We start from the raw sequence: 14815 nt of genomic DNA on the forward strand, positions 1-14815 counted from the left end.
TTTCACTCACCCGATCCTTCTTTGGGACTTGGCAGTCCTGTGTTCAATGAGCTTCCGAGCTGACAGGCAGTCGCCTCACTTGTGCCGGTTCCAGGGTCCTGTTCGGTGTCTCTGACGTCACTGTCTCTGGGCTGAATTCTCTCCTCCTTCTCTGCGGCCGGACCGGATTCCATTGGGACACCGCTCTCAATCGGACCCTGCGCTGGTACCTTGCTTCCCTTGTCCCGATCATCTTCCCTCGATGATCCGCCTGGTAAAATCCTCTTCAATACGTTCCATACTAGTTTCAATTTTCCACATGAAATAAGTGATGAATTTCAGGTTATACAAGTGTGATTTAGATCTGAGCAAAACTGATTCAGACTACAATGGAGCAGAGACTCTGGCTGACCAGATTGGGAGTGGAACTGAGCTGGTTAATGTGACTCGTATATCCTGTCAGGTGCCCATCCCGATAAGCTGGTGACTGGACACATTTACTCCCAGTAAAATAGCACGATCGGGACAGTAATACCAATCACAGCAGCTGAATGCACGGATGACCACGGAATCATAATGCACCGGTGTCCGGTGATACTGGGAAATATCACTGTGATTATCTTCCACAAGCTAAAATCTCCCTCGGTCACTAACTGTCCAGTAGTCTGTGTCACACAAAGACCAGCAACGGGATTACACATGGTCCAGTCTGCTGGATCACACATTCTCCACTTGCTTTGTCACACGAGGAGCTGGAGACTGGACAACTGGAGTTGCTTTCTCCAGTCCCCTTGGTCACCGACTGACCATTCCCTTGAGACGCACATCCTCCGGTCCCCTGGGTTGCAGGCTGACCATTCCCTTGAGATCTATGCTGTCCTCTCCCCTGGTTGCCATCTTATCCCCCACCTGCTGATCATCATGTAACAACTATGCATGTCACTGGCAAAGTCTTGGTTATAGAGCTTTGTGTGTAGTTGCAGTTGCTAATCTATAGGATGGAGGTGATGAAGCTGGAAAGTGTGAAGTGAAGAATGAACACTACGGTACTGGGCTAGGGTGTTGTTTTTTGTGTTATATGGTTGGGCTGGGACAGCTTGCCCTGGAGCTCAGGAGCTTGAAGGGTGATCTTACACACACACACACACACACACACACACACACACACACACACACACACACACACACGCGCGCACACACACACACAGACACACACACACACACACACACACACACACACACACACACACACAGTAATCAGGTGTGCAGATAGGATAGATGGTCACAGTCTTTTTCCCTGGGTAGGGGAGTCTGAGACTCGAGGACAGAGATTTAAAAGGGACCAAAGGGGCATTTTTTCACGTGGTGGCTAATGGGTATAAATTACATGCATCCGGAAGAGGCCGCAAACACAAATAAAATTACAAAATTGAGAGCATGTGGGCAGGAAAAATGGGAGATACTAGGGAAATTTGGGAAAACTGCAGGAAAATGGGATATTTAGATCAGCATGAATTATCTGGGCCGAAGGACCTGTTTCCAGGCTGGAGCATCGTTTCTATTCCACCTGGAATCTCAGATTTGAGCACAATCACAATGTCTACGGTGACAGAGACATTTGGTCATTGGGTATGCCGGGTTTCCCAGCCAAGATCCTGGGAATTTAAATTCAGGTAGAAGATTATATCAAGAGGGAAATATTTAGAAACTCAGGTTCACCATTTCTCCACAGCCCATACATTCACTGGGGTGTTAAAACTCCGAAGCAGATCACAAATGTATCTACAATGAGCTGCCTCCTGATCCTCAGCCATTCCCTGCACCGGCAATGATCTCCGCTCCACTACAGAAAACAGATTTCGGTGACACCCCTCCTCCTTTGCGGAGCTGGCAAGGAAAACCAGGGGGAGTTGGTAGCTTTCCTTCCAAAACCTGAAATGCTGTGTTATCATAGAATCTCTGAAATCCCGGAAATGCTCCTATCATCTGCTTCTGAATTTTATGTGAAAGTTGAAGATGTCTTACATATCAGGGCTTGTCTGGAGGTGAAATGGACCCTGACCCTGAACATTCACATAAACCACAAGATCACTGTCACATTCCTGTCTGTGTTTCACTCACGACCACCTGATTCAGGAGTCCCTGCTCCTTTCACTCAGCTGAAGCTTTGTATGATGAGCGGAGTGATTCGACCATTACTGGTGTCAGGTCCCTGCGCTGGAACTGTTGGGTTGATCAATTACTCAAGGCCGCTTTACCAGTGGGATAAATGACACTGCTGGATGAAACTCTTCTCTGCCCTGTTAACATCTCTGTCAGTTTTTTTTTCATCTGAATTATTGTGTACAAACGCGATAAAAGTTTAATTCAAAGATCCCTCTGATCATACCTTTGTCCATTCTGATTCTGACTGGCGATTGTTGATTGGCGTCGTCTTGTTTACACTTTGGTCGCTCTGCAGGACAGCTCCACCTGCTGGTGAGGCTCTAAATTTCACAACAAGCAGACAGTGAGTCAGAGAGTACGACTGCTTTGCAAATATGACAGTATTTCCATCCCCTGTAGCATTTGGCATGGGGTCCAAACATTCCCTGTTAGTAACCACTTCCACACCACATCTGTCCACTGATACCTGGCGCATCTGCTGACAGAGTCACAGAGCAATAAAATGCAAATTCAGAGTGTTTAGCCCAAAGAGACAATGCCAACCACAGTGCCCACTGAGATGGTCACAATTTCCTGTGATGGCGCCATCTCCCTTCGAGCCTCTTCACTCCATCTACACACCCCAACTGCTTTTTGAATTATGGAACTGCACCTGCCTCATCCACTTCTGGCTGTTTCATCCACATGATCCCCAACATCCGCATGAATCCGCTGCTGATCAGATTGGGTTTGCAATCTCTTTATCCGCTCCTGTCCATTTAGATCCCCTAGATGCTACGATAATCTTCTCTGTGAACAACAAATACTAACGTTGTGCATTCTGCGAACTTACCAGTCAAGTAATCCTTGTGCAACCGCATCCAAATCATTGCTACAAAATAACGAATATCAAAGGTCCCAATTTGTAGCCCCACCGCACACCTCTAATTACTCGCCTCCCTTGCGAGGAGAAATCTTCAACCAGCACTCTTTGCTTGCTACCTTGAAGCTAATTTAGAATACATCCAATTTGCTCTCTCCGGACAGCATGGAACCTGATCATCGAGACTAAGCTGCCATGTGACACCTTGTCAAATGCTTTACTGAAGTCCCATGCACAACATCCATGGGAACATAACTTTGAATTTCCACCTCTGCTTAATGTCACCTTCACAGGTTCTGACAATGTAATTACCAGAAAAGTACTTGATGAGGCCAAGGTATGTCAAGGTAAATTATGGGTTGCCATGTGCTAGTTAGGACTGAATAAACGTCAGTGTTGGGATATTTTCCTTTATAAATGGTCTGTTCTCTGCAGAAGCCGAAGCGATGATATATTCGAGGGTAAGTATATCACTGCAGATTGCAATAGCCAATGGGATCAAAGGCATGTTGCAGTTCATGGTAATTCCACATTTCTACAATCACTACAACACGACACACTTGGGGCTTCTTATAAAGGGAGGAAATTGTCAACGCATTTTAAGCTGATTATAACGTAACAAGGAAACATCAGAACTAACCAAAAGCTTCTTCAGATGATGCAGCACCTTCAAATGAGCAAACACTCAGAGAATGTGAGTGACTTTAAAGAACTGGGCTTCTGAAAGCAGACTTGGGGTGATTGCAACCTATTTCGTTCCTTCCTTTGTAAAGATATGTAATGTTTACAGGACCAGTGTTCGAGTGAATGAGACTCACCAAACTTTCTCCTGACTGAATCAATGGAAACTCTGAGTCAGAGGGTTCTCTTCAGTTGGTACTCTCAGTCCTCGGGCTGGTTCACTTGTCGCTGTTCCCTCGTTCTCATTCGTGGCTTTCCAGCTGTGGGCTTTTCTTCCAATAAATCTCTCACCGCAGGTCTAACTTTAACCAGAGAGATAATGAAGCACATTAACAATACAAAGGAGAAACGATATTTCTGCTCAATTTTTTCAAAAGCGAATCTCACTGAAATTTAAACGCTGAAGACAAATAAAAGGATCTCTTTGAACAAATCTGTAATTGTCCCTCACACGTCACAAATCCGGATACGGGATACGAAGGACTCATCATTCAGTCATGATGAGATATCAGAGCAGAATGAAGTGATTCATTCCATCGAGTCTCCTCCATCATTCAAACATGGTTGATTTTGTTTTGCCCCAATGCCATATTCCTGCGTCCCCTTATAGTGCTGGAAACTCGGTGCAGCAGATTGCATCTGTGGAAAAAGACACTGTGGAAGACCCAGTATCAGAACTGGGATTATGCAGGATGATGCGTGATATGCTGAACGCTTAATTGCGCAATTTGGCCCAGATTGCATCCTTGCTCATACCTATAATGGGGGAGGTACAACACACAGTGTTCTGAAAAAATAGTAAAAGTGATTATCGGGGCATTAATGGGGATCTTTCGAGAAACGAAAACGATAAGCTCTTGAATTTATAGTAAATGGACCATCTAGTTATTCGCTGCTCAAAATTAGTTCTACATTGTTAAGCACCTGAGCATCATTGCCTTACAGTACGCTCCCACGGACAAGGCGAAATTATTATTAATTTTTCTTGCGTTATTCATTACTATTTCCTGGATACCAGAGAGGCTCCCGGTGAAACTGTTTTGTCCACTCTATTGACTTTTAACATCTCCTCTCTAACAGGAAGCACGATAATGTACCATATTCAATCGTGATTAATATGCATAGAATGTAATGTGGTTCGGTCTCCAATGTTCCATCTAATGACTATTTTTGCAGCTACATGGATCAACCATTGCTCTGAGCTGGAAATTTTCACACGGACCGAGAAAAGCACAACATCATAGATGTGTCCTCTTTTGTAAAATGCATCTATGAATATTTTAGGATGAAGACAGACAAGAGAAAAAAATTCTATTGATTTTAATTACTAATTAAAGGACAGGATAAAAATGCAGTACAACAAAGAAAAACGTTCAGGTTTCATAAACGTTTATCCTGCAGTGTTTACTTCCATCTGCGCTGCAACAAAGGCTCCATTTGTGGAAGCATTTTGGTTACGCAGACGAAAGGCTAACAATTACACCAGTGCCCAAGAAGAGCAGTGTGAGTTGCATTAATGACTATCATCCATAGCAATAACAGTTACTGTGAGGAAATGCTTTGAGAGGTTTGTGATGGCTAGAATTAGCTCTCCTCTCAGCAAGGACCTGGGCCCACTGTATTTTACCTGTATCCACAGTAGGTCACAATGCAATCTCATCGGCTCCTCACGCGGCTTTGGATTACCTTGACAATATGAATACTTACATCTGAATGCTGTTTCTCAACCAGAGCTCAGCATGTAATGCAATTATTCCAACAGTTCTGATCAAAAGGCTCGAACCGCTGGCCTTTCTACCTCCCTCTGCAACCGGATCCTCAATTTCCTCAATGGAAAACCACAATCTGTGCGGTTTGGATGTAACGCCTGCACATCACCATCGATACTGGTGCGCCTCAAGGATATGTGCTTTGCCCACTGCCCTACTCTCTCTGCACCCATGGCTGTGCGGCTTGGCACTGCTCAAGTGCCAGTGACAAATTTGCTCATGACACCACTATTGTTGACAGATTTTCAGATGGTGAGGGGAAGGCAAACAGGAGCGAGATATATCACCTGGATGAGTGGTGTTGCAGCAACAAACTTGCCCTCAATGTCGGTAAGACCAATGTTCTAATTGTGGACTTCTGAATGGGTAAAATGAGGTCACACTCACACAACAATCATCATTGTTTGGTCAGCAGTGGAAAAGTGAGCAACTTCATGTCCCTGTGTGTCAGCATCTCTGAGGATCTATCCAGGGCCCAGCATATCGATGCAGTTACAAAGAATGCACGGCAGCCATTATAGTTCATTAGGAGTTTGATGGGATTTGGGATGTGACCAAAGACTAGTGGATTTCTACAGTTGTACCGTAAAAATTGTTCTAACTATCTGCACGTTGCTTCATATGGTAGGGTGGGGGAAGTGATGAAGCTACTGCACAGGATCGAAATACTCTGAGGAAAGTTGTCAATACAGTCAGCTCCATCATGGGCAGTAGCCTTCGTAGCATCCAGGACATCGTCATGGAGCGATGCCTCAAATTGGCGGCATCAGTCATAAGGGATCTGCTTCACCAAGGAGATGCCCTCTTCTCATTGGTATCACTAGGAAGGTGGTACAGGAGATTGAAGGCACACACTCAACTAGTTCGGAACCACTTCCTTCCCTCTGTCTGAATTGACATGGAACCCATGAACCTACTTCACTGAATTCATTTTTGCAATAATTATTTAACTTTTAGTAACAGATATTTACTGTAATGCAGTTTTTTCTCTACTATTATATATTGCATTGTACTGCTGCCACAAAGCCAACAACATTGACTACGTATGCCTGTGATATGACACATCCTCCTGATGACTCTTCGGGGATTAATTCCGATTGAGTCCATCGGGCTGAAGATCCATTTCCCGTGTTCTTCTCTGTTCCCCATTAGCAAACGGTGCAGCTGGACGGCCAAAGATCACATCCTCATCCCTGGGACAATAACAGCCATCGTGAGCCAGTAATACCGCTGCTCCACTCGTCAGTGATGGGAAACCATCTTTATCGTTTCACTTTCCAGAGAGCCGGACTCTGGGCATTGACGATTTGAGGCTGTGTTCACAGGGATATCCCAGGCTTTTTGAAACAGACTCGTTCCTACTGCCCTGAGAGGACACTTGCAGTGTGGATGGTCCTGCAGCAGCCCTGGGGTCATCAGATCCTAGACTCAGACAATGGGCAACAACACAGATACACAAAGTCTCTACACACCCCCCCCCCCCATTTCCTAACTTTTATGGTTCGTTTCTCCCCAGAGCAGTGAAAGTATGATGTGCAAGAATGTTGTTGGTCAGTTATCAGACTGGAACAACGTGACACTTACTGCTCTGGGAGAGAGAACAGTTAATTTACTGAATTAAAAATATATAGTTCAGTACAATGTAGCAAGACATTTGGCAGAGTCCCACCTGGGAGATTAGTCAAGGAGGTTTGGCATTCAGAATGAGGTGGTAAATTGGTTTGGACATTGGTTTTGCGGGAGAAGCCAGTAAGTGGTGGAAGATGGTTTGACTCTCTGACTGGAGACCAGTGACTCGTGGGGTGCAGTGGGGGTCGGTGCTAGGTTCAATGTTGCTTATCATCTCGCTCAACGTTCTGGATGATTTAATTACTGCAATAGTTGTTTTTTGTTCAACAGTAGGTTATTTGCCGAGGTCCGTACTTAATAACTTAGTTTACAGTAACACTGTAGTCAGAGATTTTCTTGTGCACAGACCAGGCAGAAATTGGCCACTCAGCCCATCGAGCCTGCTGCCCCACACAGTGAAATCATGGTGTTCGCTCTGCAATGCCACCTGTCGCTTTCTGTAACTGGTCACCACCCCACCCACAATGTTTGTTATGTATCGAGACCTTGAACAGAATCAACGTCTTTTCTTTTAAAGGACGTTGAGGAAATCAGCTCGAAACACCAACAATAAACACAGTCATGAGAAAAACGACATGCATTCATCTGAAGTCACAAGTTTTGGAAACAGAAGCCGTGTTGACTAAACATCTTTTTGCACACTTGCTTTGGAATCGTAACCCTTGATTCAGGAACTGTTTTTAACCTTGACATGAATTGTGGAGAATCTCAACCGTGCAGACAGGATAATGCAAGAACACAAATACCACAACCGCCAGAAGAGACAAAATAAAGCGAATAACTTCTTCCAACACACACAAAATGCCGGAAGAGCTCAGCAGGCCAGGCAGCATCTGGGAAAGGAGTCTTGCCGAAGGGTTTCGGCCCAAAACGTCATCTGTTCACTCTCTTCCTAGATGCTGTCTGGCCTGCTGAGTTTCTCCAACATTCTGTGTGTGTTGCTCCAGCATCTGCAAATGTTCTCTTGTTTGCAAGTAACTTCTTGATCACTGATCCAAAACACGGGTAACGTGTCAACTGGAAGTAAAGATCAGAAGTAAAGAACAGAAGCTGAATTCACCTTAATTCACTAAGAACGTTTAGTCTCCCTGTGGGTATATTTTCAAGTCGTTTTCTTCTAGTTTTACACCAGACCATAAGACGAGGGTCATTTAGTAACTATGGGGGAGGGGCCGATGTTGCGCTCTGTGAGACTCACAGTGCAATTTTCTGTGTGCAAGCTGCTGCCTGTCTGCAGGGCAAATTCTTTCACGCAGGCATTCCTCGGAGCAGGGAGCGGCTTCTCTGCTGAAAACAAGCAAACTTCTTCAACATTTCATGCTCACCTTCAACTGTGAACAAAGCTAATTTAACACTGAATTTAAATATTTCTGGAACAGGAAAAAAACATTAAAACACCGACGATATAGAAAAGAAAGTTCACCAGTGCCTGCAAACTGAATGTCTACTTATTACAATTGCTATTAGACGTTGAGAGTTTCCAGTAGTTTATTTTACTTCAAACACCCAATATCTGTAGTTTTAATATATGTATATTTGCGACTTAATTAAATGAATCGATGTGTGGCATAGTCCACGGCGATGTTCCGAATGCCAATATCTTACAGTAGTTCTGTATTCTCAATATGTTTTCCTGTGTATGTGAGTGAGTGTGTGTCAGGGAGGGCGAAGAGGGAGAGAGACTCTTTCACTGCCCTGTGGGGACATCTTGCATATCACTGCAGAAAGGTTTTTCTACAGCGCCTCAGCAGAAACCAACTGGAGAATGTTTGTAGTTGAAGGTAATTGTTTCTTTTAATCCACTTGGTCAATAACTAATTGTTAATTTGAGGATTCCGGAGTTCCCTTCTCCCACTGACTTCCCTCCCGAGCCCGACAAAAGCCAAACCCCATTGTAAATGCTCCCTGGTTCTGAAGAATCGGAGACAACACTTACTGTGATGTTGAAACCGGACGGAGTTCAGTGAGGTGCCGGGTGAGCAGTGTGCTCACCATACACAGAGATGTCAGTCTGAGCCGCTAAACCCGAGGTTATTCGGTTATATAGTGTCTGTCGCTCATTACAAAACACTCGCTTTCCTTCCCGCGCTATCCTCCCACTTGCCCCCTTCCCGCTGCGCTCTTCTCCCACCCCCCGTCCACTTTTCCTCCCACCCTCTCCTTCCCCACCTACCCCGAGCTCTCTCCATCATGAAAAGAATATTTTAGAAACAAATATAGACAATGTGAGTCTGAAGGAAGAAATGATAAAATTCCAGAAAGTCACAGCAAGCAGAGCATCAACTGTAATTGGTAACGTTGTGGTTTCGAAATCATCGCTAGTGTTCTTTATATCAGCTTTCACATTCATTGACCCACCCTGCAGCAGAAATAGTGAAGCAGACTAATAATGTGAATGTTTTCAAACCCAAATCAGAGGGAAACTTCAAACCAGTTGGATATGGTTTTAGCAGAATGGCCTAAAGTTCTGCTTCGGAAGAACTGCCTATGGTTCTGTGGAATGTGCAGGGCCAAACAGCTGCTTACACCAGACCCTGAGCTTGGAATCTCCCAGAAAAACAACCGGCACCTTTTCCCAGTACCCTTTCAACCTTACTTATTTCTCTTCTATAGATAGATGACCAAAACTGCAGTCAATACTCCAAATTCGAACTCAGCAATGCCTTTTATTCCACCGCACTCTTTAGTGCGCTATCGTTTACTGTGTAAGACCTACACAGTGCAACACTTTGCACTTACCTGCATCTGCAATTTGCAGCTCAGTATTTGCAGCTGCGCCAGATCCCACTGTAACCTGTCTCTCTGCCGACCACACCCCTGATCCTGCTGTCTTATGCAAATGTGCTTATCAAGTTAAACACATTATCACAGATGACAAACAGCAACGGCCCAACTACCATTTCTGTGGCTCTCCACTGGTCATAAACCCCAAATCAGGGAGACAATCATCTACTATCATTGTCAGCCTTCGCCCAAAGCTCCACTGTCTACGCCAATTTACTTCCTTACGTTGAACGTGGAGCAAATAAATTTTCTTTACCAAACTCCCTCTCTGTCCCTTTCACTCTAATCATATTCCCTCCCGCTGTCTCCCCATTGTGTCCCATCATCTACCTCCCCCGTCTACCTACTCCACTGACTCACCTTCATCTTAGCTGCTCCACCTCATAGACCTGTTGTGAGTGATGAATAGACCTGATGGACAATGGGGTGCAGAGTTAACCATTCCCCTCCTGAGAAACACAAACTATTACTGTTGCTATGCTGACCATGAGAAAGAGAGACGGAAAAACGAGCAAGAACATCTGCAACAGATAAGAGAGAGGGGGAAATTGCTGATTTACCATATTGTGACTCCTTTTTGAATTATTTACTGTTTCACTGCAAGGACAATAGTTTGCTCATAAACATTCCTCAGTGGATTGAAGGAGTGGCCTTATTTGATGGACGCGGTCATTCTGGAATGATGGATAGCTGAGTCCCCGTTAGCAGGGATAAAAGACAGGTCTGGAGAGACACCCTTCAGACACGCCAGTGGACACTGATTGAGTGTTGGAACCCACAAGAAAGGTGGGGGCTTCGAAGACCGAACCAGGTCGGTCGGTCATTAAGGCAATCAGTGTTAACACAGGGCCGGTGGGAACTTGTGCGTGTGTCCACTCATGCCAGAGTGACGAGTCCACCACATAACAGTCTAGCAGAAGGACGGAGAGGTCATAACTGAATGACCACACCGAAACGACGGATTAAGAAAGCAAAGGATTTGCCTGACTGTAGCCGTTACATCTCGCTCTCTCTCTCTCTCTCCAACCATTACAACAACCCTAACTACATCAGCACTCATGAACTGAACTGAACTTTATACTTTTCTATGGCAATTTATTCACCCCTAGACATCAACAGAGCTTGTTTATTATTGAATATTATTATTATTCCTACACTTTTAGGTTATTACTGCTAACTGGTTTTATATGTATATTTGCATTATTGATATGGTTTTGCTTATTTTTATTAATAAACACCTTTAGTACAGTACCACCAGACTCCAACAAATTCTTCTTTCTCTGCTGGTTAGACACCCAGTTACGGGGTATGTAACAGACCCTCGCCCTGACTTTTTCCCCTCTCCCTGCTCAACCTCTCTCCCTCTCCACCTCATTCTGCCCCTCACCTTTACACTTACATCAACAATATTTTAAGGGTTATTGGCAATTTTGGGAAAGATGCACTCTTCACACACTGTGTCGTGTCTTTGTATTAAGGAATGTCACAGTTGGGAATGGCGTGGATCTTTTTTTTAAAGTATCGTGAAAAAAAGTTTAAAGACAACTGCAGATAATGAGAGTTTGAAGTAAAAAAAATTAAACTCTGCAAACTCACAGCAAACAGGACAGCAACTGTAACTGGTAATGTAGCTGCTTCAAGCCCGTTTATGACATGTTACAGGTTCCTTGCAAACTATTAACAGTTTAGCACATTTACATATGCAGAAATAGGTAAACAGAACACTGAAGTGACTTTGTTTATGTGATCGAGAGTGAAATGTCAAACCAGTTTGAATTGGTTTCAGCAGAAAGGCTGCTCCCTGCTCTGAGGAATGTGCAGGCAGCTGTTTAAACACAAACCCTGAGCTCCGAGTCTCACACAAAAGCAACCTGCACCTTCCAAATCAATCAATGATATTGCCTCTTCCCTCTTCCTTTCCAGTTCCACTGAAGGGTCTCGGCCCGAAACCTTCCCGTTGTACTCAGTTCCATACATACTGCTCGGACCTGCTGAGTTACTCCAGCATTTTGTCTTTCCCTGGTTACGAAATATCCGTGACAGGGAGGGCATGGGCAGTTTAAAACCATGTCAAAACACATCCAGGCTGTTGAGTATTCTTGGGGAATTCAGGTGTGAATTATTCAAGTTTGATATTAATTTCGGATCTTTACTCAATCAAACTTTTGTCTGTGATCAAGGAGTCATGGTTAGAGAGTCATGTCGAAACAGAACACAGTACAGGTGCATTGTCTGAGCCATTTAAACCACCTGTTCCCACCCACCTGCACAGTAGCCATATTCCCCTATCTGTGGCGACCCACTTCCTAGCGCACTCGAACTGGCTCACAAATAGCCAGCGCGCTGGCACAAAGGACAGTCCCAAAAGGGCGCCAGGTCTGCTTCACCAACAAAGGGAAAAGCCCGCGCGGGACAGTGAGTACGTGCCCCCTACAGCATCCGCACCTGGGGAGGGCGGGATCAGGGAGGCTTTAAAGCGAGGCTGTGAAGTTCGAATAAAATCTTCTTCTTTAACTGCAGTTTACCGACTCCGTGTCGTTATTTTAGCGCTGCGTGTAGCACACCGCTACAACTGGTGACCCCGATGGTCCAAATGATATTTGGATCGGAGATGGACGATGCCGCCTCTGTTCATGCGGTTTTGTTGAAACTGCCAAGCTTCTGGACGCTGCGACCTCACCTATGGTTCCAGCAAGCTGAAGCCCAATTCCACGTTCAGCAGATAACCTCAGAGGACACACGTTACTACTACGTGGTGAGCTCCCTCGACCAGGAGACAGCCGCCCAGGTTGAGGAGTTCATACAGTCGCCCCTGGAGGACGGCAAATACATGGACTTCAAAGCCCTACTCATAAGGACTTTCGGACTCTCACGGCGCAAGCGGGCTGCCCGTTTACTGCACCTCGATGGTTTGGGGGACAGACCTCCATCGGCTTGAATGAATGAGATGTTGTCTCTGGCCAGCAGACACAAGCCCTGCCTCATGTTTGAGCAGGCATTCCTGGAGCAGCTGCCCGAGGACATACACCTGCTGCTGTCCGACACGGATTTCAGCGACCACCGGAATGTGGCAGCCCGGGCGGACTTACTGTGGAATGCCAAGAAGGCGAGTGGGGTGTCCGTCGCACAGATCACCAGGCCACGCTCCCAGCAGCAAACCAGACCAGGCCCGGCCACAGAGCCCACTAACCCCACAGGCAGGGGTGAGGAGCCCAACAAATGGTGTTTCTACCACCAGCGGTGGGACACAGAAGCCCGCCACTGTAGCCCGCCCTGCAAGTTCCCAGGAAACGCCAGGGCCAGCCACCGCTGATGCCTATGGCAGCTGGCCATCAGGATAGCCTTCAGTATGTGTGGGACAGGAGGTCGGGACGCCGTTTTTTGGTCGACACCGGTGCCGAGATCAGCGTCTTACCTCCGACAAGTTACGACACCCGCAGCAGGGCACCAGGTCCCCCCCGAGGGTCATGAACGGCAGCACAGTTAGGACCTATGGCACCCTTACGGTGCAGCTGCAGTTCGGCTCCAGCGGTTCACGTGGGACTTCACACTGGCCGCCGTAGTCCAACCACTTCTGGGAGCGGATTTTTTGCGGGCTCACAGCCTGCTGGTTGACCTGCCGAGTCAGAGACTGGTCCACTCCGAGACCTTTCAGACGTTCTCCCTGGGTGCAGCCCAGTTGCCAGCCCCTCACCTCGACTCCATCACGCTGTCCGACAACGACTTCACCAGGGTCCTGGCGGATTTCCCATCGGTTCTGAAATCGTGCTCGCATGTACCACTTCTGTTGGCAGCTCGTTCCACATGATCTTGACCCTCTGATTGAAGACTTATCCACTCATGTCCCACTAAAACTTCTCATCTTTCACCCATGATGCATGATCTCTGGTTGTCGTTCCACCCAACTTCAGTGGAAAAGACCTGCTTGCATTTCCCTATCTATACCCATCTTCATGTTGCACTGCTCTATCAAATCTCCTCTCAATTTTTAGCATTTCAAGGATTAAAGTCCAAACCTATCCTGTAGGTAGGTGACCAAAACTACAAACAATACTCTAAATTCGGACTCACCGATGTCATATACAACTTCAAAATAACATCCCATCCCCTGTCGTCAATAATTTAATTGATGAAGATCACTATGTCAAAAGCATTTATTACCCACCCTATCTACCTGTGGCACTACTTTCAATGAATTATGGACCTCTATTCCCAGATCCTTTTGTTCCACCGCAACGTTTGTGCTCTACTGTTTACTGTGTAAGACCTACCATAGCACAACACTTCGCACTTGCCTGCATTAAATTCCATCTGCCATTTTCAGGTCAGTATTTCCAGCTGTTCCAGATCCCTGTAACCTATGATAGATAATTTGCCTCTCTGTCAACTACACCCCTAATCTTGGTGTCACATGTAAATGTGCTTATCAAGTTAAAAACATTACCATCCCAATCATTGATATAGATGACAAACAGCAACGGACCCTACGATTAATGGAGACAATCATCTACCATCGCAGTCCACCTTCTAATGGAGACAATCATCTACCATCGCAGTCCACCTTCTCCCAAAATGCCATTGTCTACTCCAATTTACTTCCTTATGTTGAACGTGATGCAAATGAATTTTCTTGACCAACCTCCCACGCGGGATTGTTAAATGCTTGCAAAAGACCATGTAAACAACATTCGCTTCATTGCCTTTATCTACTTTCCTGGTAACATACCCCATAACCTCATCAAAAAAAAAAAATTGTGTGTGTGTTGCCAGGAGTAATGTTAAAATTGTACAAGGCATTGGTAAGGCCAAATTTGGAATATTGTGTACAGTTCTGGTCACGGAATTATAGGAAAGATATCAATAAATTAGAGAGAGTGCAGAGACGATTTACTAGGATGTTACCTGGGTTTCAGCACTTAAGTTACAGAGAAAGGTTGAACAAGTT

At 45.5% G+C, this 14815-nt stretch overlaps 1 protein-coding gene across 10 annotated transcripts in view; it reads right to left on the bottom strand.

Annotated features, from left to right (window-relative positions):
• Positions 1-14815, bottom strand: part of LOC132386397 (NACHT, LRR and PYD domains-containing protein 3-like) — a 56878-nt gene that overhangs the window by 38040 nt on the left and 4023 nt on the right. The window contains exons 1-5 of one of the 10 annotated variants that reach the window (XM_059958668.1): positions 9826-9897; positions 8285-8373; positions 3826-3990; positions 2369-2465; positions 11-280 (exon numbers count right to left, since the gene is read on the bottom strand). In XM_059958668.1, coding sequence (XP_059814651.1) covers positions 11-280; positions 2369-2378 — 280 coding nt within the window. In that variant the 5' untranslated portion in view covers positions 2379-2465; positions 3826-3990; positions 8285-8373; positions 9826-9897. The other 9 variants (XM_059958659.1, XM_059958663.1, XM_059958661.1 and 6 more) reach the window with 9 other exon arrangements.

Source organism: Hypanus sabinus, unplaced genomic scaffold (genome assembly GCF_030144855.1).
Source record: "Hypanus sabinus isolate sHypSab1 unplaced genomic scaffold, sHypSab1.hap1 scaffold_1142, whole genome shotgun sequence".
Classification (NCBI taxonomy): domain Eukaryota; kingdom Metazoa; phylum Chordata; class Chondrichthyes; order Myliobatiformes; family Dasyatidae; genus Hypanus; species Hypanus sabinus.